Genomic DNA, 23,320 nt, shown 5'->3' with positions numbered 1-23,320 from the left:
GTTTCCTACCAGAACAGCCAAGGCTAGGGAGGTGGTAAGAATACTAATACAGGAAATAATACCACGTTTTGGGGTACCAGCTACTATATCCTCTGACAGGGGACCGCCTTTTATTTCAAGAATAGTGCAACAAATCAGCCGCCATCTAGGTATAGATTGACAACTTCATACCCCATATCGCCCTCAGTCAAGTGGCCAGGTAGAAAAGACGAACCACTTGATCAAACAACAGACTGTAAAGTTGGGACAGGAAGCGAATCTGGCCTGGCCTCAGTCTCTTCCTTTGGCCCTCTTATGCATACGAACAAGGCCAAGAGCAAAGGAGGGACTGAGCCCTTTTGAAATCCTGTATGGACAACCCTATGGAATACAGAAGGGGATGTCCGCACAAGCAGGAGACAAAATTATGACATCCTATATGGTGGCATTAGGGAAACAATTAGACAAAATTGGAAAATATGTAGCTGGAACCCGGAGTAGCATTTTGGATAGACCTATACACAATGTACAACCTGGAGATTATACATCTATGTATGTAAAGTCTCTTGCAGAAATAAACTTTGGAACCCCAGTGGGAAGGACCCTTTCAGGTGCTGCTTACATCATACACCGCAGTAAAAATTAAAGAACAACCTGCTTGGATTCACCACATGAGAATCAAGAAGTCAACGCAAGGTCCATGGACACTTGAAACGATGGGACCCAATAAGTTGAAATTGAAAAGGCAACACGTATGGACTTTGGACATTGCTTGTAACTATTGTATCAGCTCAAGCATGGAAGGAAAACTCGAATGTAAACATACCTGAAAGAGTCGCCCGATCTTTAAATTTATCTGACTGTTGGATATGTACTGCACTTCCGAGGGGCAATATGGAAATCCCGCTATATGGGATACCCTCCAGAAATTGGAACAATGCATTATATAGACTAATCAGACGTGGTCCGCTCAATGTTGGGGAGTGGAAAGGGTAAATTATACCCTCCCTGAGGGACCGAAATTTGCTTTACAAGCACGGGAAACGTTACTGTTAAAAGTCGGTGTATGGGGGTCAATGATGGCAGTGAACAAAAGATCTTGCGTGATCTGGGGCTTAGTTTTGGTCGGGAACCTGACTGTTCAAAACCGGGAAATGCAGGGGGATATAATCTAGCCAATTTAAGGTCATTTTGTAATATTACTATCCAAGTAGCATACGACCCTGATAAGGAGTCTGGAGTGGATGGATCTTTGGAAAGTGGGTGAAAATTAGGTATAGGGTATTGGTGGCTATGTGGTGATGGGAGGGCAAGGAAGAATTTACCACCTAATTGGAAGTGTTATATATGGAGTGGTAATTCATGTCAAGAAAATGGTTGATATTAATAAAGAAGGGGAAGATTTGGGAGGGTGGCCATGGGGGTTGGAAAGCCCCACACTAGACACTAACACCACCCTAACACTAGACTCTTCTCGATGAGGCCATCAGGAATGTAAAAGAGTTTAGAGGGAACAGAGAAGGGTGATTCAGGAGACTGCATGCAGTCTCGGGTTTCTTGTTCTCCAGCCATTGAGGCATGGAAGTTTCTGGGTGTTTACTGTTACTGTTATTTGCAAAGTTGTTTGACCAATGAAAAGTTGTTTTGAAAAGAACTGCTGTGGAGAGAAGGGTATAGGAGGGGAGCCTGCCCTCAAGATAAAAAAAAAAAAAAAAAAAAAGGAAGGCAACACGATGTGACGAAGTTATGTCATCAATAAAGAAGCAGAAAGAAGGAATGAAAAGGAGCAGGTTGGCAGAATGGAGACCAGGACGAGAACAGGCACTTTTCTCAGCCGTTCTTCTTGCCATCTCAGGAGTCGGGAGCACTTGGAACAGTCCTTCCCACTCACGTTGCAGCTTCGATTCTTTCCACATTTGCATCAAAACACAGTCTCCTGCTCCGAATGGATGGATCAGGACTTCCAACGCCTCCAACATTACATGCTGTCGCAGTAGGAGATATCCGTGTGCTGACTCTAAGGAACGGGATGGGGCACAGAGTGGAGTGGAGACACCACGGACAGGCTCTGTGACGAGAGGGGGACCTGATGCTCTTGTGCGCACTGTGACCGATAAGCTGCATGATCGCTACCCTGAGCTAATGGCCTGTCATGTTTTTGAGAAAGCGTTGTACTCTAGTGAGAGAACTGGTGTTTCTCTAGAAGCAGCAATCCCCATGCTTTTGCTTCAGCTTTGAATATTGAAAGAACAATATGATCAAGCAAGTAACCGAAACTTTTTCAGCTGGAAGTAGCTCAACCTTTCTTTTACACAGGAAGAAAAATCTAGGAGCATAACAGATTACACACCAAAAACAAAAACATGTAAATAAACAATGTAATAATATCACTCGCAGAAAAAAGAAAAAAAAAAAAAAAACAAAAAACAAAAAAAAACAAAAAACAACACGGACAGGCGGCGACTCCCCTTCTCCTGTGGGGCAAGACATTAAGCGGTGTCCATCTGTCCCTGCATGGGAAATGGATGCTGGAAGTGGGCTTCTCACTATCGCTGCTTTGGGTAGTTGTGGAGTAATTGCCTTAACCGTTCCCTCATTAATGGAAATGGTTAACCCAACGAAAGTTAGAACAAATGATGGGGATTCTCCCCTCTGAACACAGGCCAAGAGAGCTGGAGTTGTTCATCACGGAGAAGAAAAAGCTCCAGGGAGAGCTAATTGCCGCCTTTCAGTGCCTAAAGGTGGCTTATAAAAAAAGTTGGAGAGCAACTTTTTGCTCAGACAGATAATGACAGGGCAAGGAAGTTTCCAAACTAAAAGAGAAGGAGGGGAGTTAGATTAGATGTTATGAGACCAGGGGAAAGGATAGAGGAAGACAGACACTGAGAAGGGCAGAGGAATCAAAAAAGATCAAGAGACGAGTGGGACAGAGGAAGGAGTAACAGTGGTAGCTGGACAGAGGAATTGCAGGGAACGCTACTGCAGGCGTGCAGTACTGGGTGCTGCAGTATCAGTGCTTTTATCATTGATGGGCAGTACCAGTTGTGGTTGCAGTGCAAGCAGTTGTCACAAAGTCTCAGGAGAGCATAGAAGCACAAGAGGAGCGTGGGGCATAATGGCTTTCTCAGGGTTGCAGAGTAGAGTGCAATGGTCCTAAATGGGTGAGTGCGGTAACATGGCTACCCAGCAGACACCCAGATGCCCGGATAGGTCCTGTGTGCCACTATGTTGGCTCCTGAGTACCACGCACACGCCAGCAGTCAACAAAGCATGCAGAGGCAAGTTAGCAGCAAGAAACGGATGCACAGGAGAGAATGTCCCTGTGCAGGCTGCACCCATCCCACTCCCTGCCCTGCCAGCATTTGCAGTGTGGCACCATTCCACTCCCTCCCCATGCACCTTGACACTCCAACCACCCTGACCTATGGAGGGCTTCACTGAGCCCTGGCTGCAGCATGCACACGTGAGTTCCTTTGTTCCAGTACGCAAAAGGCAGCATTTATTCAGAGCTTCTTTTAAACTTCAAGGTAGTATTGCATCTGGATGACGGGTTTGGAGGGATTACATTTCACAGAAAACCCATGAGAAATAAATGTCTGGTGGACAGAGGTAACAAAATTCACACCGTATACAGTTGCGCTATTTATCTACAGTTGTCAAAAATACAAAGAAATTAGATAAAAAAGGTTGCTTGGTCAAAACATTAATGAAATATACGTTCCAAATGCATAGGAATCACAGAGTGATCAAACAAAGACAGTAAGTGTCTTAAAGCTTTAGAGCTTTCAAGAGCTGCTGTGGTCACATGACTAAAGGAAAGCTACCGAGTTTGTTCACCAAGACAGGTGTTCAGATTAAAGACAGGGAAAAAAAATTACACTCTACCACCAGGCATCTTTGCTGGAGGGGAGCAAGGGCATGAACAGAACGCAGCAGATATTTCAACTTTTCCTTATGGTATCTGTATGTTTTAAAGAAACCTCTCTGGCAAAAGCAAGGTCAGTTTGCAGATACTATCTAAGGAAACAGTAAGAGACAGCAACAAATAATGCGTGTCACGGATGGGATCACTTCATATTCATTGTACTGCACAATGACCAAGAACAATGATCTCAGAGCTGAAAAGCAAATCTCTTTCCCCAAAGAGTACCCTGAAGCCTGAACGTCTTCAATAAACATTTTATTGATGAGTTTTCTCAATGTCCTCGGTATTTCTCTGAGGGAGAGGTAGGCTCTCATGGGGCTACTTCATGCTCCCGTGCTCTGAGAAGTCAGAAACAACATGATTGTCCCCTGTCAATAACCACTTTGTAGTTCAGAGTCCTTCAATTCCCACTGGTTCGCGTGCATGGATACGAGAAGTACTAATTCCAACTTCATCACCTGTAGAAAACACACAAGGTAAAGGTAGTTGATCCTCAGAAGATATTCAACTTTGTACTATATAGCCCTGCATCTTTATGTAGAAGCAGTCATTCACCTCCCTTCCTTCACTCCTCCCCAAGTGTCAGAAGTTATTTTTACCTGTTCTGATCAGAGGAGCTTTATTCTAAATTGGAATGTTTATACTTCTGTCAGTTTCAGCTTCACTTTTAGAGAGAAAGAAGCCAGAAAGCTACGTGTGTCTTACATACATCGTACATTTGTTTGAGGGTTTACCCTTTGAACAATAAGAACTAAATTAGTCAGGATTCCATTCCTATATCCTTTTTTGTTTTTCTTTTTCCTCTTCTTAAACAGACTATTGTGTGATCTTATAAAACCCTAAACACAATTTTTTAACACACAGAGCACTGCATGTTCAAGCCTGCTACAGCGATTTCTAGTAGTTTCTACCTCAGGAATTAATGTTTCCCTTGTCTTCTGCACTTCCTAGTATGTGCACCTGTTTACTTAGGTAACTGATACTCAGTTTTGTTCCAGTCTTTCCTTCCTCCCACACTGCTGAGGGAGCAAACGGCTTTGTGGTGCTTAGCTGCCTGCACACCACAGGCACATACAGAGTACAAATCTCTATCCATCAGAGAATCGGTTACTGGCATTCCAAGCACTGTCCACATGCTGGAGGAAGAACTCCACTGTTTTCTCTGAAAAAGAGGCAGAGAAGAAAATAGGATACAGTACAGAGTGATCATGCAGTCCAATAGGCACAGCCTCATACCGTGAAGAGATACAAGAACAGAACTTTCACCTGCAACATTATCAGACAGTATTTAACAGCCTGGATTAAAGCATGTTCATACACACCTTCTTTGTAATATGTTTATCACATAGACACAACTGTAAATATTACAAGAAGCTTGCAAAGACAAGAAGTGAAAAGACGTCTAATTCTTACTACAGCCTAGACCTCGCAAACAGGGATAGTTGTATGACTGGGAAGAAGTGACAGCAGCCCCGAGCTACATTTTGCAGTCAGACAGTTAAACTACATGTTCAGCTCTACATTATCTCAATGGATACATGGAACTGTTCTATAAAGAACATGGAAAGTCCTATCATAATGGAATTAATGGAAATTAATAGAAAGTCCTATATTAAGTTTATACTGAAAATAGTATTTGGGAAAGAGAATGCCGAAACACCACATGAAGTCAGCTAACTAACCCAGTTCAACACAGAACATGTGAGACTGGAGCAACCTCAAGCAGAGTTGTACGAGCCTTAGTACTCTGGAGGATGCCTTTCTCTGTAAGGCTGTAAGCTGCAAGTCAGTTGCCCAGAGCAACAGGACGAATGCTAAAGATGAACTCTATCTCCAGTACACACCCAAGTAAATCACTAGTGCACCAGGTAGTGGCTTACAGTATCAAATGCATGCCTTTCGGTGCTACTCGTTTAATTTCTGCAGAAGGTACAGAAACAGATGCCTGCTTGAATCTCACACTGATGAGCCACAAATCAAAATGACCTTACTGTAGCTGACTCTCAGAAGTTTTAGCCTTGTATGGAGAGTCATCCTTTGGCTGGGAGCAGTTCTAGCTACGTTTTGAAGTGGCAGAGTGTTCAAACCTCATGCAGAGGAGTGGAAGAAGCACAGAGTGGCGCATAGAAACAGAAGTTCGCGGCATCAAAGGAGCAAGAAACTGGGAACTGAGATACATGCAGCTTTTACGCTACAGATGCGGAACTGGGAAATAAAGGACTGGGAGAGATGGAGAAAAACACTTGTGGTCCTTGTTTGCAAGGCTTAAAAGCAACCTGGGAAGACAAAATGTATATAGTCTGATCTTTCCTACAGTACATATTCCCTCTATAGAAGCTCACCTCTTCCTCCTTCAGAGGCCTAAAGACGTCTCCAGGATTCAGGAGATGTTTCTGCAAAACTGTCTGATGTGGTAAGTCTGTACAATACAGGAACATAAAGCAATCTGCCTGACAAGAGCATGCGTTGACTTGTCGTTGGCCAGTTGCTCAAACACATGCCCTCACCTCCTGGAATAAGGGCACACAACATGTTTTCCTTGAATTAAACACAACTACAGATAGATTTAGCTCATAGGGTTCCAGCTGATTATGCTCACTACAGAACCAAGATAAGAGAAACTACTGCAATGTAAGTAGTTATGCTAATAACAAGATCCCACAGTGAAACCAAAGCAGAAGCTTAAGGGAACAGATTGGTCGCAAACCATTCTCCGTGACGGTAACATCCAGGTGAGAACTTCCATACTTGTGGATATGTTCGACACCCTCTTGTACACTGTCCACAACCTCAATGCAGCTCTCCAGATCTCCATGTTCGTCATGGAGAGATTTCACTTCTGAGGGGTTGAATGTCAAGTAAGAGGCAAACTTTGGGCCAGCATGAATCTTCACCTGCAATACCAGAAGTATTTTGTGCTGTAGATTGTACCAATGCGTAACAGGCAAAAAGTGCAGCTTGTTGTTCTGGGTATAGCTAGGATAGAGTTAATTTTTTTCATAGCAGTCCCTATACTGCTACATTTTGGATTTTTGCCTTAAACAAACCACTGTTTTGGCTGTTGCTAAACAGTGCTCACACAATTCCAAGGCTTTCTCTTCTCCCCCCACAGTGAGAAGGCCGAGGGTCTGCTAAAAGTTAGGAGAGCACATAACCACAACCGATTCAAACTTAACCAAAGGGATAGCCTATGCCATATAATGTCAAAGTCAGCAATATAAAATGAGGGGAGGGGAGTTTCGAGGAAGGCAGATATTTCCAGGTTTGCAAGTCTCCCCTACAAAAGACCTTACCTGTTTTTATCCTTTTCTTTTGTAAACTGACACCCGCTCTCTCCAAAGTGTATGTTTCAGACACAAAAGAGTTACTGGGCCCAAAACAAGGCAAGGACTTTCAGTTATTTTACGATCCTGATGAAGAAGATCTAATGCATCGTCAATCTCTGAATTTAATCGTAGCAGCTAAGACACCTTAACAATGAGAGGGAGGAGTGGAGGAGCAGGTGCCGATCTCTTCTCTCAGGTGACAGCGACAGGACCCAAGGGAATGGCATAGAGCTGTGACAGGGGAGGGTCAGGCTGGATGTTAGGGAAAGGTTCTGCACCAAGAGGTGGCAGGGCACTGGAACAGGCTCCCAGGACAGTGGTCACAGCACTGAGCCTGCTGGAATTCAAGAAGTGTTTGGGCAACGCTCCAAGATGCATGGTCTGATTTCTGGGTGGTCCTGTGTGGAGCTAGGGGTTGAACTTGGTAGTCCTCATGGGTCCTTTGCAACTCAGGGTATTCTATGAAAAAAAAAAAAACACAAAACAAAACACAACCAAACCAGACATTAAAAAAAAAAAAAAGACAAAAAGAAAACACAAGCGAGTGAGGACTTGCTCCTGACTAGCTATCTGGCAAGCTTCTCTTAATATGACTTTAACATTATCAGAACATGACCTATTTTACCATGTTTTCCTGCATCAATCACTGCTTGTATACACTATTTGCCAAATGGAAATGCTATGTGAAAAATCCATGTTTTGAGTGTAATTTAAGTACTTCACAAATATTTCTCTCGTGATGCATCTCTGCTACAAAACATTATGCATGTCAAAGCAATTATGTAGGACAGTGGCCTTTGTTCCTGTGGAACAGTGGGAGGGGGAAATAATGGGCGGGAAAATGGGTGGGAATAAAGGCAAGTGAGACAAAATGTTCAAAATATGTGGATGAAGCAGATTAGAGGAGGAGAAACATAAAATGGGAAACGACTGAGGTAAGAAGGTAAGTTAATAGATTTAATCAGAATAGTATTTGGGTCCGGGAGGTTGCCAGCCAGGAAGTCAGAATTAAGAGTAGTAGAGAAAGGGTTGGGGAAATGCTCTTCCAAGGCAGAGAATGATTTTTTTCTATGTAAAAGGAAGTAGTTGTATCCCAGCAATGGCATGCAGCCACCCCAAAGAAGCTGCTTGCAGATCGTTTCTATGGAAAAGCTTGGGGTTGCATGGAGAAGCCAAGAAAGCTCTCCGAAAAGAGTACAAAGGTGTACAAAGAGACATGTGGGTAACGTAAGTGTTATGTTATCATAAAACTACATAGGGCTATGTCAGCAAGACCAAGGGCTCCTAAAATGAACAACAAGTAAATAAAACAAAACAAAAGCCAACACAAGTATAAATGACTAACCTGTTCTACTCTCAACGTGTCTATGATCTGATCAAACAACGGGGTTCTCAGCAGGTCTCAGTGAATTAGGAGTGTTTCCCGAGCATCACAGGCAGCAGTATATTCACACTTTGAGTCTCTGACTGAGGTTTAAGAGTAAACAATTGGTTACGTAACATTTATGACAAAGAATTTGAAGAGCACGTGAATTATTATTACGTATGGTTATAATAATATATTAATATATATATTAATATAATATAATAATAATATATTAATATAATAATATAATAATAATAATAATAATATTATAACCATACCACATATTCCAAATGTGTAGTTCAGTTACACTCATGGTATCCAAGTCACCCTCTCACAGCTTACTTACTCATGTGGCCTTCTCCACGCTGGCATCTGTGTCCACATACACATGACAGATCCATTCACCGTGTCCCATCACTGGAATTCCCTTAGCAGCTTTCTGGATATTCCTGACTAGCTGGGATGAACCATGTGGAATGATTAGATCTACCAGCTTCTCCAAATGGCAGACATCTTCCACTTCCTTGCTTGTATTCACACGTGAAAGTTGTGACACAAACAGTCAATGGCCTAAATTCTCAAGCTCTGCCTGTGCTTTTTCTACATGCTACAGCACAAAAGTTGTTGCTTTAATTCTAGACACTTACTACTTGCGCTGCATCTTTGACTCCATGAATGGAGAGTGCTTCTTGAGTCAGATGATGAAGGATTTGATTGCTGTATGCTGCCTCTTTCCCTCCTTTTATTAGCAAGCCATTTCCGCTAGCTATGGCCAAAGAAGACACCTGTCAGAAGGGAATTAAAACAACAACAACAACAACAACAACAAAGTGATCTGACTCCTCTGGGAGAATAACATCTGCAAAATAGAGTAAGAACAGGATTTTGCATTCTGCTGACTTACTCAATATTAATATACAGCACCAAGAATTTTTTCCGAGTCAGAACGTGTAACTCCAGAAATGAAGTATCTTAACGTTTCAGAAACAAACTTGAGCTTCAGGGTACTACTGGCAAAGGGAGACTGCAGTAAGTCAAAGGAAACCCTGAACATAGGCTCTGGCACAAATTCGCTAGCTGTATGAAACTATTTCAGATGCAAGAACTCTTATCCCTAATCATTCTGGCTGGAAGTAGCTAATGAGCTCTTCCTACGACGAACATTTTACTTGTGCTCTCTTATACAGAAGCCTTTTGTTTAATCACGCTGATTTTACGTTTATAACCAGAAGGTGTCCTTGCCTATGGCAGGGGGGAGTAGATGACCTTCAAGTTCCCTTCCAGCACAAATCATTCTATGATTCTATGACACCTCCCACTAGACCAGATTGCTCAAAGCCCCATCCAACTTGGCCTTAAATACTTCCAGGGATGGGGCATTCACAACTTCCCCAAGCAGCCTGTTCCAGTGCCTCACCACCCATAGTAAACAATTTCTTCCTTTATTCTAATCTACATCTACCCTTTTAGTTTAAAGCCATTACTCCTTGTCCTGTCATTACACTCCCTGACAAAAAGTCCCTCCCCAGCTTACCCGAAGCCTGCTTCAGGTACTAGAGGGCCACTATAAGGTCTCCTCAGAGCCCTCTCTTCTCTAGGCTAAGCAACCCCAGTTCTCTCAGCCTGTCTTCATAGGAGAGGTCCTCCAGCCCTCATCAACTTCGTGGCCCTGCTCTGGACCTGCTCTAACACATTTATTTCTTATGTTGGAGTCCCCAGAGCTGAATGCAGCACTGCAGGTGGGGCCTCACAGGAGTGGAGTAGAGAGCGAGAATCACCTCCCTGGACCTTCTGGTCATACTTTTGATGTGGCTCACGATACGGCTGGCTTTCTGGTTTGCAACTGCACATCGCTGGCTCATGTAGAGCTTTTCATCCATCAACACTCCCAAGTCCTTCTCTGCAGGGCTGCTCCCAATCCACTCATCAACAAGCCTGCATTCATTCTTGGGAGTGCCTTGATGACGGTGGTGAACCTTGCACTTAGCCTTCTTGAACTTCACGAGGTTCTCATGTACCAACCCCTTAAGCATGTCAAGGTCAACTCAGACCAACTCCTTTTCCCTACTAGTGTCCTCTGGGTAAAAAACAGTCACCGTGTTTGATATTCTACCTCATCCTGCTGTCCACAATTTGAAAAGAATACTGAAAAAATAAGGAAGACTTCAGAAAGATCCTTGTCAATTAGTGGAACCTTGCTGTACCCAGATACTGTGTGTCTTTAACATACAAAACTAGACATTAAAATGCAATTTGATTGTATCTTGTTAACAATCTGCCTCTCCGAAGATCAGCATCACGAAGGAAAGCTGCAGAGACAAGCTTATTTAAATAAATAAAAAACATCCAATCTGTAATGGGTTTGAAAACAGTTTGTTCCCTTTAGATAGTAATAGAGCACGGCTGTACTTCAGAACAATTGGATTTCTTGAAATCTGTAAGAAGCAGTCTGTGAAATATGATCTCAGAACTTCGCCTTGTAAGTACTAGAGACAAACATGCTATTGTATATTGTTATAAATGACTGAGTCCCAAATAGGGTTACAATCAAAGTTTACAGTTTATTAAAGGAACAGAGGTAAGCAAACAGCACTGGGTGCGCTGGGAGTCTCTGCTCCACGAAGACGCACACCAGTTACATCAGGCAGCTGGTTTTTATGCTCCTAGGCTAATACATATTCATCACCACTTTTGGAAAAGGCAGGGGTATTATAATTAGTTTCCCGGAACCCGAACCATCCCACGGATGCATGCGTATCAGTCTCCAGTGGTCCCTCTGAGGGTCGCTCATACTGAAGGCTCGTAGTCTTCCTCACAAGTTTTGTCCTTCAGTCGTTCTTCAGCTTCCCCCCCCCCTCCCCTTATTTAGTAGTCTCTGGGCCAGATGCCAGAAAGTTGTGTCTCATGCAATAGTCAGCAGTTATCTCAAAAAACTCCCCCCTATTCTCTTATCTCCCAGACCCGAGTCTCAAGGTTTACCCTTCAAACCCTCTATCAACACAAACTGCTAGACCATTCGTTTGCAAGATACAAGAACTATATACACTAACCACTCTGTTTCTCTTGGACTTGTGGTTATTTATACAAGGGGATGTAAGACAGAAGGTCACATTTCATTATGAGGCCCTAGCATTGTTCCATATTGACACGAATCAGATGAACATATTTCACAGTCCCCCATCTCCTTTTTCATGGTATTGATCCGTGTTTTCCTTTCCAATCGAGTCAATACTTGCCAAATTGGTATCAATTTTGGATATTCTTTTCTTTTTATTATCGTCAGGCAATGGGTTTTCTCTTCTCCCTGGTTCTGGGTCAACAGTGTGAGAAACTCTGTAGCCAGTAACTTAGGCCCAGGCGAGGACCTCAGTGAAGAAGTAATTTGTTCGCGATTGCAATGGCGGGCGCCCCACAAGCAGGAGAGCGCACCTACTAGTTCCAAAACACAGTTTATATACTTTTTGATGACAGGACCCTCCCCTGTTTCCCCACTGACTGGGTAATCCAGGTTCACCATCTATCCGATGCTTCACAAACAATGCATGGCCTTCACTTGCCGGCCTGTTAAATTTCAAATTTCTTTTGACATTTTTCCTGCTTGGAGTGGTAATGTTTCTTCGCTTGTCTGACTTGACACCGTGATTTTCACCTAATTGTCCTAAGAAGTCTGGTTGTCTGCATTTTACAAGGTTGCCTGCTAAGCTTTCTTATCACTGTAAGCATATCTCAGTACCACATTCCTGCCCTCTAAACAACGTAACTCTGCAAAAACAACATTCCTATTCCCACAACAGGTACTGCAGATATTTGCATTCCTTGTATAACTGGAGTGTATCAGTCTGGTAATAGAAGGTATTAAACATGGAATTATTAACAATTCTCCACATATCCACAATACAACCATCCTCATTTTAGCAAAACAATCACTGCCAATAAAGCCCCCTCCCATAATCTTCTTAGATCGATTCCATTCCAAGTTTGAACTGGGACGTGTGCAATCTTCTTCATTTCTTTTACAAGTTCATTTACAGTTTTTCTTTCTGTTGTGGTTTAACCCAGCTGGCAGCTAAACACCACACGGCCATTCACTCACCTCACCCCCTCCCTCTCTGGGATGGGAGAGAGAAATGGGAAAGTGAAGCCTGTGAGGTGAGATAAAGACAAGAAAATAACAATAATAAATAATCATAAATAATAATAATGACAATAATGATGATAGTTCTACTACTACTCATGTGTATGAAACAAGTGATGCACAATGCAATTGCTCACCACCGCTGATGCCCAGCTGTCCGATGCCCAGCCTAACCCCGAGCAGTCCAGCCCTCCTCCCAGCTCTTGCTGCACCCCCAGCCTGCTCGCTGGCAGGACAGTGAGAAGCTGAAACGTCCTTGGCTTGGTGTAAGCACGGCTCTGCAACAATTAAAACATCAGCATGTTATCAGCGCTCTTCTCATCCTAAACCAAAACATAGCATTCTACCAGCTACTAGGAAGAAACACCTTCATCATTAATCTCTAAACAGCAATTACTAAGGTTAGATTTTCCACAGACTTCTTCTTGTGCTAGTAAATAATCCAAAGCTAAGCGATTTTGATACATAAGTAGATAAGTAGTCCTCATCTTGGTATTTTGCTTTGCAATTAAGCCAAGCGCACCTCCGGTTTTATTTACAACTATTTCCATTACAGCTTGTAACCTAGTTATTCTATTAAGCATATATATTGGGGTCCTATAGCCCCAGGATCCGTCTTCTGCCCATGTAGCTGGATCATAATAGGCAAGACGCCTTCAATCAAGGGGTTGGGCCCACTTTCAGGGTCAATTTGGGCTTGTGATACCGTTCAGCCTGCCGGGGTGATCCAGCTCCTGGAAAACGAATCACAATTTTATATGGGTTTAAAAAGAAAAGTTCTTACGTTATTTTCTCGGGACAACCTCACCTTAGTGTGGGAGAAGTCCGGTCGAGGCCCTCTCACTCGGCAGTCAATATCCATCGCCTCCCTCGGTAGACCATACACACTGCAGTGGAGGGTCCTGCCCCGGTCTTGCCTTCTCCCTTTCCTCCCTTTAGGCTTGTCCCCTTTATTTGGCGTCCTTAATTCATGCAGAGCCTCATTGCCAGAATATTAGTTCTTCTTTAGCTTTAGTTTCAGTTCCCCAGGAGTGGACTCAACCCTCCAGGTTTCGGTAGTTACTGGTCCTTTTATTCTGGATCTGTGGATCCAACCCCTTTCCGCTGTTCTCACAGCTGTTTCAGTAGTAAGTAAAACTTACTACTTACAGTCCCTCCCATCGGGGGCTCAATGATTCTTCCCTCCAGGTTTTTATTAAGACCTTGTCTCCTGGTTGTATCTTATGAATAGCAAATCCTAAAGGTGGTGTTTGAGCCATCATTCCAATTTCTCTTAGCTCTTGTAACCTCCTTCCAATGGTAATTACGTATTTCTGGATGCTACGCTCCTCAACTACATTTTTCCTAGAGGCATCCCTTGAGAATAAGGCATACCATATAACATTTCATATGGCGATAATCCGCTCTCACTGTGTGGTTTAGTTCTTATGTTTAAAAGTGCCAATGGTAAGCATTTCATCCAGGGCATTTGTGTCTCGATCATTAATTTAGCCAAGTGTTGTTTTAGTGTTTGATTCAATCTTTCTACTTTCCCTGAGCTTTGTGGGTGCCACGGAGTATGGTATTCCCACTGAATACCTAATGATTGACATAATAATTTTATTATTTTAGAAGCAAAGTGTGTGCCCTGATCAAAATCAATGTACTGGATTATCCCATATTTAGGTATCAGGTGTTCTAATAGAGCTTTTACCACCATTTGTGCCATAGCTCGAGCTACGGGATAAGCTTCTACCCATTGTGTTAAATGATCTGCTATTTCCCATAGATATTTTATCCTCCCTACCTTGGGCAATTCAGTGAAATCAACTTGTACTTTCTCAAAAGGCCTGTAAGCTGTTTTTGTCCCTCCCGTGGCTGCTTGTCAAAACACTTTCTTATTTATCTTCTGACAAGTTAAGCAACGTTGCGTAATTTGTTTTGCTATTTCAAACAAAAAAAAAAAAAACAAAACACACAGCTTCCTGCTGAGGCAGAACTATTAACATTCCTACATCCTCCTTCCCTGCTCATTCAACTTCAAAGGGCTCTGTTAAATACTACATGCCACACCTTTAACACCGGGGACAACTCTTTTAACGCTTCCTTTATCTTTCTCCAGCCTGTACTTTTCTCACACCAACACCAAAGGCTCAGTCAAGAGCCAATTAATTCCACTCCTTTTCTCTCCAAGATGCTGAAACAACGTATCAGTATACTACACTTCATCCTATTTTCCTTCTCTCCTCCAAAACATGAATTGCCAGATAGTGTTATAGTCGACTGATCCATAAAGTGGCCATTTAGCTTATATAGTGGCCACCACTGATTGCAATACTTAGTGAAAGTCCTCTTCCTTTCTGCGCTCCCAGTTCTAACAATATCCTTTGAATGTGCCAGTGTGCACACAAGGAGGCTTTCTTTAAAACATCTTTGTTTTGGATATTACTCATTCCTTTGATTTTCCATTCCCTTTTATTTATTTATTACTATTCCTTATTAGTTACTGTCCTTTGTTTCAATTTCCACGCAAACCTTTTTACTGTGGGTTTTTACTATCTTTTCCTAATCTTCTTCCCAAATGTCCCAGTTCTCTGGGATTAAATGCCTCTTCCCGCATACAAACTTTACTATTTCAGGTTATTAAGGAGCCCCGTTCCATGTTCCAATCATAAATCCATGGAACTTCAGGAAAAGAGCTGAAGCACTCAGCCTTTCATCTTCTAGACAAACATTACCACCTTTTCCACAAAATTTACATTTCAACAGGACCGAATTTCGAGCCAAATGCCAAGTTTTCTCATGCACTTTGTTAATAAGCCCATACAAAACAAGGAATCACTCCTGTGTATCCGTCAATAAATACCATTTAAAAAGGCATTGACACCTAAATAAATTCACTCTCCCCCTTCTTACCAAATTGCCAGGGCTCAAGCCCAAACCACCACAGAAAGGACTCTCTCCGTTCTACCGCTTTGATAATCAGTCAGCCCCCTCCACCTCTCCAGTACTTGGCAAACTGACCAAACGCCACAGCAAATACACCAACACTTCTAAACTGTTAGTTACTTAGATAATGCTCCCGCCTTTTTTCTTGTCACACTCAAAGCATTTAAGAGCAAAAATAGGATCACAAGATACACTGCCAGGCCCACATATTGGGCACCACCAATCAAAACTTGGTGAAAACAGCACTTCTTTTTGGTCTGTCACGCACTTCGTTCGTCTCCGGCCGCTCCCCTCACGGAGAATACGGAACCGCGGATCGGAACTCCGCACTCGCTTCGCAGCTCACTAGAAGGTAAACTGTTAGTCTGCAATTGTTTCACCTTTACCGCAACTCAAGACTGAACTCTGAGCACTGACTCAATTCCGTGTATGCTATCTCCAGCTAGCTATCAGGCACACACTACTCCATGGAGAAGTCAAATTTCCTCGGTAATTGCTTACCCAAACCAGTATGAGATGCAATAGTAAACTATGGAGGAAGCAACCTCTCCTCTGCACTCAGAGTCCATCCTACTATCAGCTACAGCATGGGAGAGAAACCATATTATTCAGATGCAGAGGTATCAAAGATGATCCTCTGAAGTTACATCGGAGAACTTGAGGATGGGGGCTGGCAGGAAGAAAAGTAACAAGACAAGACATCCTAAGTCTGTAAAAAAAGAAAAAAAAAAAAAAAAAAGGTTGGGGGGGGGTGGGGGGTTGAGGGTGGGAAGCCAGTAAGAATCAGCCTGATAAAACAAATGAGATAAAGAAGAGGAGAATGGGAGAGTTTGGCTAGGCAAGGCAAGACACCCAGGAGGCAAAGGCTGGAGTCTAGGAAAGCAGACTAGAATTTGGCAAGGAAACATACTGGTTTTCTGTGAAGAACAGAGCGAGCAGCAAGGAAGCAATAATGGCAGAAAGGGAGACTACTGCCTTTTCCTTTCACATGAACTTTGCCTAGAGCAGACTCCCCTTCAGTATGAAACGAGGACAAACACTCACAAAATTCAGTTGTGAAGCTGCCCTTCGGCAGTCTCTTTTTAAGTGCCCATACCCATCCCTTGCTCCTCAAATACTTGCTCATATGTTAGAGAAAAGCTCAATCAGTCTTGCTAAAGATACCGGCAGTAAGAGCCTAGACTTAGCTTTTACACGCTTGTGGAAAGATATCATTCTGCCTCAGTGCAAACATGCAGTATCAGTATGGGACAGACCACTCAGAGCCTAGAACTTCTACTTCATGCTGATCTTGTCCGCATATATTCTTAACAGTTGCAGTTTGTTGTTAACGACCTATATTAAACATTTGATGTTTAATCGTAGCCTGCAATTCAGCTGTAGTCAGCATGGACAGAAAAGTGCTCATTGGTAGGAGCCTTGTAAGTTGCAAGTTAAGCAGGGAAGCTATGTGATAAGACACAGGCAGAAATTGCACCACCTGAATGTAAGCTAACTCCTTCTCTACGTTGGGTATCAAAACCCAACGCTGAATAACTCTCAGCATTGCAGAAGCAAGTCCCAAGAAGACTGTAGTTTTCTGTAGAAAAAAAAAAAATGGGATGACAGCAGAATTCATTTCAGAAGAATACAAGCAGAAGTCTTTTGAGGCAAGACTTCTTGCAGCCTTCCAATAACTCACCAGTAGAAATACACTTTTGTTATCAAAGATCTCTCTGCCCTCCTCACATACCTGTGGAAGACAGTCAGTCTGGACAGGACTCAAAAAAATCGCAAGAAAGACCCCAACAGGCACTGTCACCTGCTCCAACTCTAGATCTTTTGCTATGCGTGCTCTCCGAACTATGCTGCCGACGCTGTCCTGTGAAGATGCTGCAATCTGACAGAGCCCAACAGCCAAGCTGTTCAGCTTTGATGTAGACAGACTGAGACGTTTCAACAAAGGAAGTGCCAATCTTCCTAGAAGAAAGAAAAAATTGCGCTCAAGATAGATTTATCTGGCTAGTTTCAAGAAAAAGTGACCTAATGGTCAAACCAGGAAAAAAAGCCGCTGTTTCCCACGCCGCAGCAAGAAACCTACCTAAGATGAACAATGTGAAGCATTAAGTTTAGTAGCTACAATCAAACTGCTCCAATTTGACAACGCTTTCACCTACCATCACATATACACCTAATACGATATGAATGATTTGTATATGAAGTAACATCCGCAAAGACAAAGTTTGTCCTATTTCTAGTACCGTTACACAACCGTGTACCTGAATTTCTTACCAATTTCTACCCTTGCAATATTCCTGGAAGGTTTGCGCAGTAATTGCCTCTTTCTATTTCACAGATAGAACTCCCAAAGAGCAAAGGAACGCATAGCATTTCAGATTGGGCAAGAGCTGCCGGAGTTTTCTAGTCTGAAGACGTTCAGGTAGGAAGTTTACTCAGAAATGTCCCTCCAGGCATTCTCCTCAGTACAAAATGGTTGCCGTATGTCTTTTACTGAACTTTACAATTTGTGATGCGCCAGTTCCACACATTTTCTAACCCAAGACCAGTGGTTCCTCACGCACCACTCTTACACAAAAGAATGGATTTAGTCTGTGCTGCCTGAACTGTACTTTCCTCAGTCAGAAGGTAAGGTGGTTCTTTCTGGAAAGCATCAGTTTTAAGTAACAACCTTCCCCACAGGGGCCAAACATTACGTTAACCAGCCCAGGAGAATATTCATGCTATTTCATGCATGATGATAACAGGGAAGATCCTTGCTAGATTTAATTTCTAAAGTGAGCCTCCGTTGGCAAAAGAAAACACTGTTCTATTTTTAGTTTTTTAAACAATGCTGTGGGTTGCTGCTTTCAAAGGCCTCTCTCTCCATCTTCTCTGATAGAGACAGCTCTTACGGAAGCTGCAGCTGCTTACACTGACAAGCTCTCAAAGTCCTGGGTTCCCTAATCTGTGACGGCCATAATATCCAATTGCAGGTGACAGACTACTCTTGTTCTGCTCCTTTCCTTTGAGGCCCAGAAAAGCTCATGACAACAGGTGTTCCATGAAAGGACCCGTAATATTACCTTTATTTTCAGCTTCTTCTAAGTCCTTTTTGTTTGCCAAGAGAATTTCTTCTCTCTGATCAGTTAATAAGTCAGCGAGATGATAAAAAAATAAATAAATAAATCTCTGCTCTCTGAAAGAGAAAAGTGTCTGAACTGCATTCTTACACGAACTCCATGGTGTTTGACATCTGGCTCACTTCAGCTCATTCCTACTGACACATCTTCTCACTGGCTTGATGCCCTGAATACTTGGAGCCAGCTGATTTTTTCCAGGACCCATTTGTGTTATAAACCTGTATTTTAAAACTTGCCACATGTTCACAGCCTTAAAGAGCGAGAACATACCGTTCTCTCACCTGCTCAGGCTGCAGAGCTGCCAGCGTCCTGCTACCGGCTCGAGACATTCCACCCTGCTGCTCTACTGTAGGGCCTGCCAAAACAAACACACACACACACAACCACAAGACATGCAGACAAAGGTGGAAGGAAATGAACACTAACCTTTCAACTTTCAACTCCTTACTCAAAGCAGGAAAACAGGTACGGTCTTAAGAGACATATCAAAGAAGTTTACTGTATGCCACAACAGGAAAATTTGTATCAGATACCAAAATGCTGCCACGGTCCCCGAGCATAGCCCTTTTCAAGGCATCACAGAGATTCAGTAAGATCATCCATGTCGTAGGGGACAAACAAGTACACAACCTGTATCAAGAAGACTTGACAAAGAGCAAAAGAATACAAGGACAGCTACATCTCAGGGAGTGGGAGGCTACTGCAAAAAAAGGAAGGCATCCTTTGAAAAAGTTTAATTACATAACTACTGAAAAGAGAAAAGATTGCAAAACAACCTGGGAATGTGCAAACAATACAGGAAGCCAAAACCAGCCTGAGCAACAGCTTGCACAATAGCTGCTCTCTCTCTGCTCTGTGTACGTTGAAGGGCTCCTACAGAGGAGAGGTTTTTTTCTTGGCACGGATGTCAAAGAATCCATCTCAAACTGAAATGATACAGAACAAGTTTTGAAACAGAAACTGAAGTAACAAGTCAAAAGGCTCAGGCAGCATTTCACTAAGGAGTTCTCAAGGAGCTCCTGGATAAGCTACGTTTTCACTTTTAACTCTTGAAATTGTCTGTAGAACAGATGACTTGGCATGTGACTAATATGCCCGGACTTCTATTCAAGAAGTGTCCTACAGAAATTGCCAGAGCAGGAATTCCCACGGTAAGGAAAATAACAGGAGGTATAGTGGGAAGCGTAAGAAAAGAACTAGGGGACACTTGATTAATAAGACTTAATGAAGGACTGTTAAAACAGCTTTTTAAAGCAAGGTCATACTTTATAATGTGGCGTGTATTTTTGTGTTCTTTGAACACAAAAGGGGTGTTGGACCACGTGACCTCTGGAGGTCCTTTCAACCTCAACCAGCCTGTGATTCCTTTGCAGCCACTATGCAACAAAATAGCAAGTACAATTCACAGCAGATAAACATGAAGCAATGCAGAGACAAAAGGGGAAATCAGGCCTTGGTAGTGCACATAATCCTATGAAAACATCACTTCAATGCTCATCAGCGTTGAACAGCAACTTCCCTGTTTAAGCTTTTGGAGAAGGCCTAGGAAAGGCAACAAAAACCATCCACAATCTAATCAAAACTCAAAGTTAGCCTTGCTACCTCATAAACTGAAGGTTCACTTGCATCTCGGACGCTACACAAACTTTTATTTTCGCTCACCTTGAAAGGGTCACAGTAGAATAAAAACCTTTTCAGCCAAGAGAAACAGGGATCGACAGATCTTTGGAACAGTTTCTGTAGAAAAGGACTAAGAAAACACCTTTTTCATGTGAAAAAGCAATGAGGGAAAAGACAATGCCTCATCATAGAAGTTGAACAGAGATCGATCACCCATGTTCTCTTTCCATACAGAAGGTGGGGGCATCAAAAGCTAGCAGGAAGCAACTTTCACTCCTCCTGCCCACAAGCACACACAAAGTAAAGCAAGCAGTTCTTCACATAGTGCTAGCTCCAGAGTTTACACACAATACCTGGTTAAGGCTCGTGACTCCTGTGACCCATGGATGCTAAGTGTTTACCTGGGTCCAAAGGATATGGCCAATTTTAACAAGAAATCCATTTAGCATTTTTATACTCCAAGGCATTTGCTTGTCTTACAGTGCAAGTCACGAGTATCACTCTATACTTGTTCTATTCTGCTAAGATCACAGATCTTTGGCCTGACTTTCTGCGGCCCTTGTTACATTGTCACAGCAACACACAGGCAGGAAAACATTGCTACATACAGTAACAAAAGACTGAGTCATAAGAAGAACGTAGGATAAAAAAATGAAACCGCACACTATCTTAGTTCAGCACTACATTCTATATGCATGCTTTCACCCTGAAATCATCAATAAGAGACGATAACCTCTAAGACTGAAAACAAGACAAATTCTACTTAGTTCTTTGAATGCAAGGCAGATGCAGCAAGTCATCAGCTGGAAGGAACCCAAGCAGAGGATTCAAGATGTTCCATTCCAACATTGAAACTTACCTTTCCAAAGCCGCTCGTCAAGCAGAGCATAGTTTCCCATTTGTTGAACAGGCAGGCCTAGCCAAATTTCAACCCTAAACTTCCAGGGAATCTCTACTACTCCCAGCGTACATATTACTTCCGTACTCACCTGCAGGTCTTACCTCTGAAAAAAAAGTTCCAACTTTCTTCCCTTCTACAATATCTGTGATGACATGACCCGAGATTTTCGGGTGGACTCCATTTGCAATCACTGCAGAGGTGCCTCCTCGCAGGGCCCACAAAGCTGCTGTCACCTACAGTGAAGGAGAGAGCCAGTTCCCAAAAATGCACTTGTTAGTTGAATCCCCATCCTCAACAGGAATTCTTATGTTGGAAGAAGCCCTTAAGACCATCAAGTCCAAGCATCAACCTAATGCTACCACTAAATCATATCCCTAAGTGCTATGTCCACACGTCTCTTGAATACTTCTAAGGATGGGGACTCTACCACTTCCCCGGGCAGCCTGTTCTAATGCCTAACCACCCCTTCCATGAAGAAATGCTTATTTAGTACCCAGATATCTAGTGCTGCTCAATAGAGTTGTTCCTCCCTAGGGGTAGGGCTTGGCATTTCCCTCTCCTGAACTTCAAAAGGTTCCTGCCTGCCCCTATCTGCAGCCTGTCAAGGTTCCTCTGAATGCACCGCCCCCACCCCGCACAAGGGCCATTTCCACAGAAGCCACCAACCACCCGCCGCCTCGCCCCCTCCCTATCCAGCCCACCGTGGCGCGCCACCGACCACCAACCTCGTTGCGCCACCCCTCCTCGGCGTCCCGGCCTGCCCCGACAGCTTCTGCCCATGGCGCCGGCAAGCCCTGCATGCTGCTTCTGCCCTGGCTTCCTCCAAGCCAATCACACAGTGCTTCCGCCCTGATTGAAGACAGGCCCTGACATCACTTCCGCCCCAGGTTCCCAGCCAAGCACAGCGTGTCCCCACAGACACAGCAGAGCAAACACACAAACTAACATTGACATCCTACCCGTAAACATGCCGTAACAGTGACTCACCTGAGAAAGAACTGCATGCAATAAAGGCACCTAGTACTACATTAGTTTATTCTAACAGATCCTACTAGCTGTCACCTCAAAAAGACGTGCGTACCGCTCTCTACTTGGAAACGCATCAGTCCGTCCGTAGACTCTGACCCACCTAAAGAGCCCTGCAACTGACTGAAGGAAAAACAAAGCACTTACCCCAAAGAGCAGCCCAGGCAGAAGGAGCTCTCTGATGGCATACCTGGGGCTCATATACCGTTTGGCCGCGCCCAGCACCCAAGCCCAATCACCTGGGAAAGGGAAGGGGCAAAGCACAAGAAAGTAGAAAGAGAGCACAGAAGGAGCAGCAGCTGTTGTGCTGTGGGCCTTTTTTTTTTTTTTTAAGTCTGATGGCACAATTTTGTGCAGCGCTGCCTGGGCACACATTTCAGATAGAGCTAATGAGCAGCTGAGGTAAAGGAGCTGGGAAGAGAGAGGTGTTGCAGCAGGTATGCTGTGGCTGTGAGGTGCCTCAGGGTGTGCTTTTTCTCTTGTTTCTACAGGTGCTTCTTTAGGCAGCTTGGAGTCTATGGATTTCTAGATTTTAAGTGCTTGGAATTCACTTAATAGAGGGATATTTAGCAGAGGTTGCTGGATCACTGGTTTTAGGGATGGTGGGATACACTTCTGGTTTTGAGTTATATTTTAATCACTTGTGTAACTCTCCAGAGAACTAAAAACAGCTTGATTACATGCTCCAAGAGGCTTGACCACGTAGGCACAGGATTACTAAGAGACTGAGCAGGGTCGTATCAGAGTTTCCTTTTTTCATCTGTAAAGGGTCTGTGATTACCCCTGCCGGGCTGCTGTGTGTGCGTGGCTTTTTGGCATCTGTGGAGCTCAGTCGCTTTTGTGTGTGTATGTTCTTACTTTTTGTGGGTTTTTGTTTGTTTGTTTGTTTGTTGTTGTTGTTTTTGAGAGGCAAATAGTGCGTGTGCTGAGCGTGGTTGGCAGGAGGAGGTGGGGAGCTGTCTGGCAGGGAAGCTGTTCAGGACTGGTAGGTTTGG

General features: G+C 43.4%; 1 protein-coding gene and 1 pseudogene across 4 annotated transcripts; both read right to left on the bottom strand.

Moving 5' to 3' along the window:
• Positions 1–4,197: 4,197 nt before the first annotated feature.
• LOC311427020 (delta-1-pyrroline-5-carboxylate synthase-like) lies at positions 4,198–12,874 on the bottom strand (annotated as a pseudogene). Its single transcript has 6 exons — positions 12,690–12,874; positions 9,244–9,381; positions 8,939–9,123; positions 8,576–8,697; positions 6,612–6,798; positions 4,198–5,066 (listed from the first exon to the last, which is right to left on the bottom strand). The product of its transcript is annotated as a delta-1-pyrroline-5-carboxylate synthase-like (transcript).
• Positions 12,875–17,263: 4,389 nt separating this feature from the next.
• On the bottom strand, positions 17,264–22,447 carry LOC311427021 (delta-1-pyrroline-5-carboxylate synthase-like). Of its 3 annotated transcripts, XM_084503955.1 has the most exons (5): positions 22,287–22,447; positions 22,025–22,148; positions 21,388–21,532; positions 19,060–19,133; positions 17,264–17,618 (listed from the first exon to the last, which is right to left on the bottom strand). In XM_084503955.1, the coding sequence occupies exons 1-5, from the start codon at positions 22,301–22,303 to the stop codon at positions 17,595–17,597; spliced, it is 384 nt and encodes a 127-aa protein (XP_084360081.1). In that variant the 5' UTR covers positions 22,304–22,447; the 3' UTR covers positions 17,264–17,594. The 3 variants fall into 3 exon arrangements, 2 of the variants coding, with proteins under 2 accessions (XP_084360081.1, XP_084360080.1); XM_084503954.1 differs by lacking the exon at positions 17,264–17,618 and having other exon boundaries at positions 18,926–19,133; XR_014687174.1 differs by lacking the exons at positions 21,388–21,532; positions 22,025–22,148; positions 22,287–22,447 and having other exon boundaries at positions 18,722–20,334.
• Positions 22,448–23,320: the final 873 nt, after the last annotated feature.

Source organism: Aythya ferina, assembly GCF_964211825.1.
Source record: "Aythya ferina genome assembly, chromosome: Z".
In the NCBI taxonomy this organism is placed as follows: Eukaryota; Metazoa; Chordata; class Aves; order Anseriformes; family Anatidae; genus Aythya; species Aythya ferina.
Note: the sequence above shows the minus strand (reverse complement) of the source record. Positions and strands in the feature narration are given on the sequence as shown.